This window comes from Gallus gallus, chromosome 1 (assembly GCF_016699485.2).
Source record: "Gallus gallus isolate bGalGal1 chromosome 1, bGalGal1.mat.broiler.GRCg7b, whole genome shotgun sequence".
NCBI classification, from domain to species: Eukaryota; Metazoa; Chordata; class Aves; order Galliformes; family Phasianidae; genus Gallus; species Gallus gallus.
This window is the reverse complement of record NC_052532.1, coordinates 136354642-136367502: the sequence shown is the minus strand read 5'-3', so window position 1 is coordinate 136367502 and position 12861 is coordinate 136354642. Positions and strand designations below refer to the sequence as shown.

The following is a 12861-nucleotide window of genomic DNA, read 5'->3' as shown; positions in this document are numbered from 1 at the left end:
ATCGGCTTCAGCAGTAGAGCACAAAGGGGCAGAAACTTTAGCTAATGTAGAGAACATCTACTGAGCTTTCTGCACAGGAGAACAGAGCAGTGAACTGCTTGGGTAACTAACAAGTCACCGAGTGAAGCTTGCCAATGATTATTTGCAGCTAATGCTGAAGTTCACTGTTTGGTAAAAACATGAGACCAAGCTCTTTAAAAGTCATTTACACTTTCGACTGTATTTGAATTTGATCAAACTTATCTTAAGTGTAAGAATTAAAAAGAGAACTGCTCCTGCTTTTCCCAATGCCTTGAATTTCACTTTGGACAACAGTATCATTTTTTTTTCAGAGGAATCACTTTATGTTGTACAAAGAGCATGAGAATAGAAGGGGGACATGTAAAAATAGTGAGCACGCTGCTACTGTTAAGTGACTCCTAATGATTAATCATAGGTGTATGCTTACAATTTCCTTTGCATCCTGTTCACTGAGAAAAGCAAGAAAGTGTAACTCAGAACAGGGAATTTTTTAAACACCATTTCTAAAGACAAAGCAAGACAAGATTTATCAGTGATGCCTTTTATTCTAATCCACCAAATCAATATAGCTGGAATAGAGGAAGCCTTTCTCTCCATTCAGAAAATATATCAATAATAATCAAAAAAGCAGCTCATTTCCCAGCTTGCACGCAGTTCAGTAAGTGCTGTGTCTGTTCCATCCCTCAGAGATCTGCCCTACCCTGCCTCACTGAGCTGGGAGCTATTTATGGCTGTGAGTGGCTTCCCTTGAAATGGCCTTGCCCTCTTCCACTGGGTTGACTGGAGCTCTCCAGCCCCCTCAGGCCCTACAGATATCCAACGCTGTGTAAGTGCCCCTCAAGATGATCCAGCACCTACGTTCAGCACACTGTTGGAAGACTCTGTGAAGTGTAAAAATTTGTTTTCAGCTTTTAATGTAAACTACAGAACTTAATGGTAAGAGCCCAGCTATACTGCCATGGTCCTTCCTGGAAGAGGCTGAGGGAAATGTGCTTAGAGACTGACTCATCATAAACTAAACAGCAGATCTGAGAGACAATGAGGGGTCAAACCTTTGGCTGGAGCGACATGAGTGTGGGCACAGATGCAGAAGCTGAGGATCAGCTTCCTGTTATGGAGCTCAGAATCTCACAGCACACAACCTATCACAAAGTTATATCAACATGGGAACCTATTTTTATACTGTAAAGAAAACTGTTCCAAGAAACTTAGGTTCTTGTAAAAGTAGTACGTACATAAGTACGGGACATGTTTAGGAGATGGAGCACGTTGCTTTGCAGCCCAGTGCAAGAGCACTGTGCCCTAAGTATGGGAAACTCTAAGGAAATGGCCAAGTCAAGTACCTTTTGACCCAGGATTAGAAAAATACACTAGTTTAACTGATAAAGAAGTTTACAGTACTCTGCTCCCGAGGGCTGATAGCACATCTGGATTCATGTTCACACAGTATTCAAAGGAGCCAGAACAAAGAGCTGCAGGGAGAAAATACAGGAGGGCATGACAAAGCCAAGGAGGATGGCAAGCTATATTTAGCAGACATGAAAGAAACCTCTTGTCTTTCTTGTGGACTCTGGATACTCCCAAAAGATGTGCTAAGGACGGGCATCTCAGTGTCACTGGGAAGGGAGGAGCACATGATAAAAGACAGAGGTTTCCAGTACTAGAAAATCAAAGGACTACTTCTCTTCATTCCAATTGCTCCTGGCCCTGTTGTTATGGCATTATTTCATAGTTACAATATCACAGCCTTCTGTCGAGGAGAACGCAGCAGAAATCATAAAATAAGGCTACCTGGCAACACGGACTGAAACAGAACAAAACGGGTTAGGAGGGAGCAAGGTCTACTTTGATGAAGCACCCAATGCTCAAGATAGCAAAAAACACAATAGGAGCCCAGTCCTCTACAAGTGCTCTGCCCTGACCTGATGCACCAGTGCCTCGATTTGCCATTTCCTCTGCTTGCATTTTATTTTGTAAGATCGATCCTTGTCTCATATTTCTTCTCTCAAACCGGAAGAGGCTCAGGAAAGGATCAAACCACTCAGATTCATACTGGTTCAGGCAACACATCCCCGCCCACAAACGGTTCCCACCTTTGCGTGCATAGAGCAGGCTGCCGTAAGCAAGAGAAACACCATGGCTTATTTTCATACATAAGCTGCAAAAAGCAGTTTTCACTTCCCTAATAAGATACATTCTTCCTCACAGCTAGTGTTGCATAAAAGAAACTAAACAAAATACAGCCAAGAGTCTGTGCTCATCTTTATCTATGAAGTGTGATGATTCTATAATCATATGAGTATACTATCAATCGGTGCTATTAAAAGCCCATCGAAGAAATTCATTTAGAATTAATACTCAAAATAGATGCTAAGCACATACACCAGGAAAAAGGACAGATCTCCCAAATCCGAACACCTGTCCTTCTGGAATCGGTAATGCAAATGCAGTAACAAAACCCACATAAGTTACACACTCCTCCAGTGTGCTGCACAAATATTCACAATGAAAAATAACCTAAAAATAAAACCAAAGAAAAGGCATTGGGGCGTAGGAAGTGCTTCCTTTCCACTGATGCTTCTGTTAGCATTTACACAAGAATCTTTTCCGGGGAGCCTGACGTGGAAACAGGTTGCTTTTACGCTAAGCATACTGAGAAAAAATAAACTCAGCATTTTTACCTTTCACATGTGTATCTGCGCTTGCTCATGTTATGCACCACCCCCTTCTCCTGCCCTAAGCAGAGGCTCTTAGAAAATCCCATGCAGGCTCAGGAGGCCATAGCATCAGGAAGATGGCCCCAGCCACCAACTGCTGCTTGCCCGCACTCCTTCCCTATGGCTGGACCCAGCAGCTAGGTTGCATTCTGCACCTTCAGCCCCATCCCTGAAGCACACCTCTGTGGGCTGCGGGGTACCCTGACTTTCCCTGGTACTGCCAGCCCTGGCCTGGGGAGCCCAAGCTCCCCAAGCTTTGGATGGCAAAAAATCAATCCTAAACCAGCAAAGCTGCAAGGCTGTGGCAAGTTGCTGACTTGTGAGCTCCGGCTGGCAAAGGGGAGGCAGAGGTGCCACCATCAGCTGGCAGCGACCCATCCCACACGCAGAAGGCAGCCACGCTGCCACAAGGTCCCTGCATGCTTCCTATATCCCTCCTGCTACATTCTCCTGCGTTTCACGACTGCACACGTGCAGTGTAGTCATGCCAGCATTGTGCCTGCTGGCAGCCCCGGCCCTGCCCCTGGTTCCACACTCACCTCAGCTTCTCCTCCTGCGACACAGGCAGCCCCACGCTATCCGGGCGATCCCGTCTCCTCCTGTACAGACCTGACTGTGACAGCTCCTTCAGCTGTAGGGCTGTCATATTTCTCTACCTAGAGCTTTTGTGTTGTTGTTGGGGGGGTGTTTTGGCTTTGAGTTGTCTTCCTCCCCTCCAGATGAGCCTGCTTGCCAAGACGCCCGGAGAGAAGAGGCTCGGCGTCTGCACACCTGCGCTGCCGGAGCCGCGAACCTCTGCAGGCAGGCAGGCAGGCAGGCAGCCGCCTCTGGCTTCCTGTTCCTCATAGGTACACACCCTCCTGCAGGGCACCACGTTTCCTTTATCGCTCGATCACACCTCGGGGATGGCCGCCACAGGCTGCCCGGTGCCCCGCTGCTTTGCTCACGTTGCGACAGGAGCGCTCTGGCGTGTGCGGTGCCAACGGCACAGCCCGGCCAGCACCGAGCAAAAAAGGGGCAAAAAAAAAGAAAATCCACGGGACCCCGAGGAGCTAGGAACTCTTCCCTGCTGTAATTTATGACACAAAGAAACTTATAAGCGCTATAAAAATGTGGAGCTACTCAAGCACGTAGGCAGACTCTCAGCCGGAGATTCATCCAGCAAACTGCATCAAGGTAACTTCAGAACTCAGCACTGCAATACTCTTCTGGAAGCACAGTAACAGTGCGCTGGTCAGACAACAACCTTTCCCCCCCCTCCCCTGCTCTCAGCCACCAGAACACAACCCCCTGTCTTTGTCACATTCTGCAGCGATGGAGCGTCCCTGTGTCGGTTGCAAAGCAGGAATGAAACTGCGGAAGGTTTCCTGTGGGACAGGAAGGTGGCCGGCAGAGATTTGCAAGCTGTGCGTCTCCTCTCAATCAGGAATGGAAGTCTTCATTTGAACTGGAAAGTGGCTTTCGCAAAAGCCTCGTTGCTACTGACAAAACATTCATGCTGCTTTGATTTTATTCATGGCACAAACAAACCCCGAATTCACAGTTCTCACTTCTGTGATGGGAAGGGTTGGTTTCCACGTTTAATAAAAGCAGAGAAACCTCACACTTTGTCTAGGAAAGGAAACGATCCATTTGGTGTGAATTTCAAAGATTACTGTTAAAGTGCTTACTTTGTAGTGGAATACATAGGAGAGAGCATTATTGTAATCCTTGCAGCAGAGGGAAGCGTCAAATATGTACTAATGAGTAAGTCCCTCCTCATCAGTTATGTCAAGATTTCCAGACAGAACCCAAGCACAGCAATTTTCTGTAATATGAATGTGCTTCAGCCCAGAGTGTCATCAAAATATAATCTAAAACACCGCACGATGGAAAAAGAGAAATTACTGTGGAATCCCATAACATGCCAAACAGATGACGGTTGGAGAGATTCAGAGTGATTTATATGATGCTCAAAGGCTGCACACATTGAAACGTCAACAAGAGCTCCTCAGCCATACTCCTGTCCTCAGGAAAATGAGAGAGACCGGTCGCAACATCTGCCTAAACACGCTGCATTCCAGATTCAAACAAAGCGCTTCAAATCATTTCTCAGTGCACGACAGGATGAGCTCGGTGCAGTGGCGGCTGCCTGCAGTCAGCCAGTGACTCAGTGCAATGTGAATGCTGTGATGGGCTCAGGACGGAGGTGGCAGACGCCCATGGCACAGCAACCTCTACTCGTTATCAGCAGTGCTTTAAGTACACACGTAGCAGTGATACCTCTTTGTTCAAACAATTAACTTTAGACAATAACAATCTAAAATGCGTGCTTTTGTATTATGATATAAGCCCATCAAAAAGTAACAGAATTGCACTTTGCAGAGCCACTTGGGATTGAATCCGCCCCTTAAAACAGAGCTGGCTGTCAGCTAACTCTGCAGCATGAGTTTTTCACTGGCTTCTCCAGCACACCTCAGTGGGGGTGTAAGCTGCTTTAGAAAAGACTTTCTTCTTGGAGACAAGAGAAGCTCACAGACAAGCTATCTGTTAGGAAGAAATCCCAGCGGGACTCCATTTCTGCCCTGTGGGATCCTGCACCAATCCTCGTGAGAAAGGAGGCTTCAAGTCTGAAGTTGCTCAAATGCAAAGTTCCATTTCAAATACACATTGTAATGATGGTTTCCAGTGAGGTGTTGGAGAATGCAAATGCCTTTTGCCCACTAACTTGGTGAAAGGTTTCCCGAAAGCAACACAGCTGGAGCCAGCACTGCAGGAAGAATTCCCCAGGCAAGTGCCTACTGCCCCCCTTCCCTCTCCAGCCTTCCAGCCTCTACCTTCTGTTTATAATTCTGTTCTAAGAGATTACATTCTCACATTCCTCCTGCGTAGGTTGGGGCTACTTGGATCTTTCACATTCCAGGGGAATTTTTGAGGACCAGCCAAGTTACCACCGCTCCTCTTGTTACCAGCAATACATCGCCTCCTTTTATGTTCTGTACTTTGAAGATTCATCCTTCAAACTTCAGTGCATGCCTCTTTGCCCATGCAACCAGCCTTCCTCCTTCCTCCACAGAAAAAGTTCTGCTTACAGTCTGGTTGATAATCATCACAGAATCACAGAACGGCCTGGGTTGAAAAGGACCACAATGATCATCGAGTTCCAACCCCCCTGCTATGTGCAGGGTCACCAACCACCAGACCAGGCTGCCCAGAGCCACATCCAGCCTGGCCTTGAATGCCTCCAGGGATGGGGCATCCACAACCTCCTTGGGCCACCTGTTCCAGTGTGTCACCACCCTCTGTGTGAAAAACTTCTAATATCCAACCTAAATCTCCCCTGTCTTAGTTTAAATCCATCCCCCTTGTCCTATCACTATCCACCCTCATAAACAGCCATTCCTCCTCCTGTTTATACGCTCCCCTCAGTATTGGAAGGCCACAATGAGGTCATGATAAGCACCATACTGTCAGCGTTCTGTTAGAGCAAAATACTCACCTGTGTCTACGTAGCAAAAGACAAAACCTAAATAGAAATGATGCAGTCCTTCATGCATCCCATATTATGTGGTAAAATGGTCATCCTCAATTTTTCACCAAACCCCTACAGAGCATTTATCTTGATATGTCACATCTGAATGTTACTGATGTCTCACGCCTGAAAAGTGTTTTGCAACTGCTTTTTCTTGCACGTTTAGAAGCAGTGCTCAAAATGCTGAGGAATTGCTACTGTCTTGGTGGCTGTGGGTATTCAGCACAACTTTGCAATTGTAAAATCATTTACGACAAGTTAAGACTGGTTATACTTCACCGTGTTGAGAAGCATAATTCATGACACTAAAACCCATGCTGTAGATTTAGGAATAATAATAACAAAACCCCAAAACACCAAGTTCTTCTAATCAGCACATAACTCGATGAGTTCTTATGTGTAGAGAACGCACATTAACTACAGCAAGTAGGGAACACAAGGTTTCAGCATTCTCATTCCACACAGGGAAGCCTTTATCAACGTTACTGATCTTTATTTTCCACTCCAGTGGCACATCCTTGTATTTTTAACTTTGAACAGACCACCCAATTTCGATTAAATTCAGTTTGAAGATTTTCAAAGCGATAGGAAAAGCTGTTTACAGGGCAGCACAAAAGGTCACAAAAATAAATCCAAAGAGCACTGCAAGGGGAGTATACAAACGCCTCCAGAGCACACACAGTTAAAAGGTGGCAGCAGTGGGGGCGGAAGGGAGTGCAGATTTCTCCACCCACATTGTTTCTCCATCCCCCACTGCTCACCCAGCTTATCACTGGGATGAGTTTTCTCAAGAGGGATGCATCCAGGGTGTTGGTTTTCGGCTGTTTCTCACAAGGTCTGGAAGGAAAACACTCTTTAAAGTCAAGATTAAGAATAAAATAAATTAAAAAAACCAATAACTACTCTCTTTTCCATGCTTTTCCTTGGACAGCCTTCCCACTGACACGAGAAGCAGCTGCGCTCGTGGTTTGCTGTCCATATCGCATATGGCTCTGGGTGCCATGGAATCCTGCCCCATGCCTTGGGCCAGTGCTGGAGCAGATAAAGATAAAAGGAAATGAGCAGAGAGAAATCAAGCCACAGATCTAAGCGCTTGAACCTTGAAAAGAAAATTTCAAAGCTTCGTGGGAGCCTAAACTGTTGATTCAAGGAGCTAAATAATTGCCTAATTACATGCTTCCTTCCTTGTGCCTAATGGGACTCCAACATCTGCTTGGATGTTTCTTACCCTGCTCCACTTAGCAATCAATCAAGCCTGAAGTATGCATATTTAATGTGTGGATTGCAGTAAGTGTGGGGCACTTCATCCACTGCAAAGCCCTACTTGGATTTACATCCGTACAAAGTCAAAAAGTGCAAGTGCAGCAATTTGCCAGTAGCTGCTGTCTTTTTTAACTACTTCTACGGCTGCACCTCCCTGCCATAAAAAAAGTAAAGCAAGAAGCTGCATGGTGGTGCTCTCAACACCCAGCCAGGCAGGGGCTCTCTCAATCCAACAAAGCACTTTGGGATTTGAGGGGGCAGCAGACTGGTGAGGTGGCCCCCTGTCGGTGCTGTGGTGAGGATGGGCAGCCCTCCTTGTCCCTGCTCCAGCTATACCGACAGCACCTCGCCATCGAGCTTTCAGCAGATGTTATTTCAAGAATAATAATACAAAGATATAAGAGCGAGCGTGGGAAAAAATCTTATGTTGATCTGGACATGAACCAAGTTCTTTTGGCTGCCTCCCCTGGGCTCTGCACCCCATGACCTTCTGCCCAACAAATGCATAAAATTCAGCTGTAAAGCACACATTTGTCCCCAGCAAGCAGAATCCAGCTTGAGGCTGAGCTTTACAACACCTCCCTCTGCTGGGAAAATGCTGCCTTACTGCTCAGTTCCCTTATTCTTCTCTGCACCCTGGAAGAGCTGCTTAGGGATGAAAATGTGCTTCAGTAATTCAGACAGCAGCCAAGCTGAGAAGTGAAAGGAGTGACGGACCAGCAGCTGAAAACGCGGGTTAGTATTATTACTAGAATTGTACCTGTTGGTGAACACTGCATGAGTAGGCATGCAAAGAAGAAAATGTGACACGGCATGAACCAGATCTCCTTGCTGTTCATAAATAAGTCTCTCATAGAGTGATAATCAAGGTGGAAAGCAGCTGAACTGTTAAGATACATACGATTACTCACATTGTCACTGAACTCCACGGGATAAACATGTTCAAAAAACCCCCAAACAGATGGGGAGGTGAGGATATAAAGCCAACACGTTCAGAATTTTAATTGCTTTGAAAAGCCTGGGACACAGGGGAAAACACAGGTAAGGCTCACAAGCAATTCCCAGTCTGCATTTCTAGAGAGATTTTACTGTCTTGGTATTAAAAGCCAAAAGAGATTTTCAAATCCAGTAAGAAATACACTTTTTAGATTTAGCTGCTTTGTTTCTTTATGATGCATGAGGATAACTTGAGGAGTCTTATTTTTAAGGAAGTTGTCTTCCACTTGCATCTTACTACTGTAGATCTACACAGAGTATCTTACGCATTGTAATGGGATAAAACATCCCAGAAAATGGGGTTAAAGCCCCTGGAAGGCAGCTGGCTTACTGGATGAAAAGTCCCCAGGTACATGCTATGAAAGGCTAAGGGGAGCCTCAAGAAGAGGGAAGAAGAAAAGAGGAAAGCAGAAAGAGAAAAACAGAACCATGAAGTGGGTGGAAAGTGCAGAACGCAGCCTGGAGAGCAACTCCTTGAATCAACAGTTTAGGCTGCCACGAAGCTCTGAAACTTTCTTTTTTTTTGCATTACAAAGGAAGAGGGGCAAAGGGAGCATGGAGAAAGCTTTGAGTAGCACAAGAAATAATCACAGAATCATAGAATGGCTTGGGTTGGAAGGGACCTCAAGGATCATGAATCTCCAACCCCCCTCTTGCAGGCAGGACCACCAACCTCCACATTTAATACTAGAGCAGACTGCCCAGGGCCCCATCCAACCTGGCCTTGAACACCTCCAGGGACGGAGCATCCACAGCCTCTCTGGACAGCCCCGTTCCAGCACCTCACCACTCTCACAGTAAAGAACTTCCCCCTGATATCAAACCTAAATCTTCCCTCCTTCAGCTTAAAACCATTTCCCCTTGTCCTGCTATTATCTACCCTTTCAAAGAGTTGGCTCCCCTCCTGTTTATAGGCTCCCTAACCTAAAGGTACTGGAAGGCTGCAATGAGGTCACTCTGCAGCCTTATCTTCTCCAGGCTAGACAAGCCCAGCTCCCTCAGCCTGTCAAAATAACACTTAAAAAGAGGTCTTCTGCTCTGACCAGCATTTCCAAGGAAGGTAGAAAGCAGTGGTTCTTAGAGGTTATTACTTCAGTAATGTAGCAAATGTGTCACCTTTAAGAGATCAGAGGTTAATGATTTCAAAAGTAAAAACTAATATCCTCTTTTACACGGAATATAAGACATAGCTTGTGTCTGGAAAAACACAACTGAATGCATGTGAAGACATAAGAAATATAGGAAAGGTGCAATTTTCAGTCACTCAAAAAATCTTAAATATATATATATATATACACACAGACACTTTTTGGTTTCATAGTTATTAGTACCTATATTCTGCATCGCTGCAAAAAAATCCATACGGGAAAAGAAGTTCACAGTGCAAAAAAAACCCAGAACTAACTCATCCTGAAAATTAAGAATAATGTAACATGGAAACACTTGCTCTTTAACGCTGAAAACATTATTTTTTTAATTCAGCAGAGAAAACAAAAAATACAGCCTTATACAGATTTTTCAGAACATTTTTAAGCATATAACAAACATGCCTAGGACTCCTATATAAAGCAAATATCTTATGCCAAAAAAGCACTGACGCCCCAGCTAAGGAGGTTTGCTTCTCTGGCAGAGCGACTGAATTTGAACACTAAGAACTGCCTCAAATCGCACCAGAGGAGACAACTTCTGCACCAGCTGGGATTAATTCCCTCCTCCCACTGAAATTATACTTTGAGGTTCAGTCACTCTGTGGTGGTCTTTCCAAAACAAGTCCTCTTCCCCAGCCCAATGAGCAATAACAAGAATGCGGTTGCCCAAAGCTGTGAGCAGTGGGGTGCATCTGCAAACCAACCCTGAATCTTCTCTTCTGTGAGCCTGGATGAGTACAAAACGCTCTCCCTAAAAACCCTGCAGATGAGCAGCAGCTGAAAGAGTACCGAGAACACCAGGACACCTTCACACATTTCAAGAGCTTTGAAGGGTTCCAGTATCGGTGCTGTTTGCTTTTAGCAGTGATACAACCCAGCAGGATAAACTATCACTCATCCTCTTCCTAACTGCATTTATCTCTGTTCTGTGTGTGGCTCCCGCTCATAAGATTTCCCCTGCAAATAACTAACAGACCATATAACACGTCGCCAAACTTTTGGCTTGCATTCAAGCAGCAAGCAGGGACAGACAGAAACACAAGCAGGTGGACACTTACAGACAGGGTGTAGTCTCGCGGACAGCAGGCTCACAATAAGCAGCCTTCTCCCATATATAGCTTTACGCTGTATGCTCACTGTTCGCATGTTTTCCCCGTGGTTATTACTGGTAGTTGTGATAAAGGGAAAAAAAAAAGTGACTTGGCCAACCACTTCCTTCTTTCACCCTGTAAAAAATTCACACAGTGAAGAAGAGAATACACCAAAATTCCCAGTTTCAGCTCCACAAAATCCATCACACAAATTGTCCATTCCAAAACCACCACAAGAGAGAAGGATGCAAATCCTCTCCCCAGAAGGAGGAGTATAGCTTTAATTACATCACCTGTATTTTTAAAATGACAGAAGGTAAAAACTACCAAAGCCTGCAGAGGGAACAGCCAACAGCTGTAGATCCACTTCTTGGGACCATTCAGATGTTCTTGTCTTACACACGTCCTGCTATCCCAAGGACTGAAGTCATCTCCTGAGGTATACCTTCACTTTTGGTTATTTTATGCTGACACCAGCAGTTCTCACGTGGATTACCTCATGCTTACAGGCTGAACTGTGGATGATTCCAGCACAGGGTTTTGCAAGGGGCCCATATGTCCAGTGCATGGTTGTCTCCAAGGGTGTCCTCATTCAGGGTTCAAAAAGCAAAAGAACAGGCAACAACACTGTGCATAAACCTTGAAATCTCAAACAACATGAGTGTCTCGGGTCCTCAGCTAGGAAGAGCAACCCCTGGCGTCACAGGTAAGTAGCAGCACAGTCAACCTACCCAACAGCAAAACCTCTACCAGTGTCAAATGGAAGGAGAAACCCCTCTGTCCTCACTCTCACACCTGCTTAGAAATGAGGAAAACCCTTTGATTTCCTTCTTTTCTAAGCCAGCTTCACTCTCCACTTCTTGGAAGACCACTGCCCTTCTCTGCCAGCCTTGGCACTGGGCACAGCCTAACTGGGAAGAGAAAACAATCAGCACCTCCTACAGCAGATTAGTGAGACCAACCCATGTGGCTGAAGAGGAGCTGAGCTGCACTGCTGGAGTATGAATATAAGCCCAATTCAGAGATCTGAATCTGTTGACACCATTTCAAAGGCCCCATGCAATCCTTTACAAGCTAAAGCAGCAACATCACACAGAATCACAGTGGTTGGAAGGGGTCTCTGAGGATCATCTAGTCCAACCTCCTGTTAAAGCAGAGAAGCAGAATGGCCAAAGCTGTGTAAAGAGAAGGCTCACAAGGCCACAGCCACCACAGAGGACACACAGCTGGGCAGAACTCCCAAGCTTGGCTCACACAGCAGCACGGCTCTAGGAAACATGCAAGAGCAGATCTACCTGCCAGCATTCTGCCCACACGCTCTTCATTAAGTGGCTTGTGGCATGGGACTGGTTACAGAGAACAAATTACAAAAATGCAGTTCTCATATACTGTGCAACCTGCCTAAAAGTAGCTTTCTTCCATTTACATTGGACAGAGGGAGCAGAACAATTTTAAAGGCTTCATATTTTCTATCCACAAATATCTAACTATCCTAACGCCATTTAACCCCTCATTAACAATAGAGGTTACAAGACATTATCTGATAATGTTCATACAGGAATTCAAGAAAATTGCTGTTCTTTCCTTACTTGAGAAAAGTATTTATCACTTTGTGTGTTTATGGGCAAGACTACTAACATTTCTCTCCTCTTTAGTTTGTTTTAGAAAACTGAACTTAAAAGAAAATATATCACAGGAAAACATGACAGCTTGCCCTCGGTGCTCCAAAGCAGTGAAACTAAGCAGGGCAGCCCGATTTTTACAGCAGTATTTAATGGAGAAAGTGATGTGCTGCTTTGAGACCCAGCATTTCTACAAGCACCTGACAGTGGCCCTAAAGGTAGCGCAGAAATAATTTCCATTTGGATATTTAAAACCGTACTTATCATAGAATCATAAAATCATAGAATGGCTTGGGTTGGAAGGGACTCCAAAAATCATGTCGTTCCAGCTCCCTCACCAGGGGCAGAGTTGCCAACCACTAGATCAGACTGCCCAAGAACCCATCAAACCTGGCATTGATCGCCTCCAGGGATGTACTTAGAACACTTCAGTGTATTTATCTGCAATGCTCAATGCATCTCTGAATTCTTTTGCACAGTGTTTGATTCCTT

General features: G+C 45.2%; 1 protein-coding gene across 17 annotated transcripts in view; it reads right to left on the bottom strand.

Moving 5' to 3' along the window:
- Nucleotides 1–12861, bottom strand: part of LIMS1 (LIM zinc finger domain containing 1) — a 63989-nt gene that overhangs the window by 26539 nt on the left and 24589 nt on the right. For 2 of the 17 annotated variants that reach the window (XM_046927164.1, XM_046927094.1), the window contains exon 2: nt 10715–10882. The exons of 12 other annotated variants lie outside the window; for them this stretch is intronic. Coding sequence is in view for 2 of the 5 variants with exons in the window: in XM_040675469.2 (XP_040531403.1) it covers nt 3278–3384 (107 nt within the window). In the remaining 3 variants the exon portion in view is untranslated. Of the gene's footprint in view, nt 1–3277; nt 10883–12861 lie in introns of those variants that run through there. 3 more of the 17 variants (NM_001397910.1, XM_040675469.2, NM_001397902.1) reach the window with 3 other exon arrangements.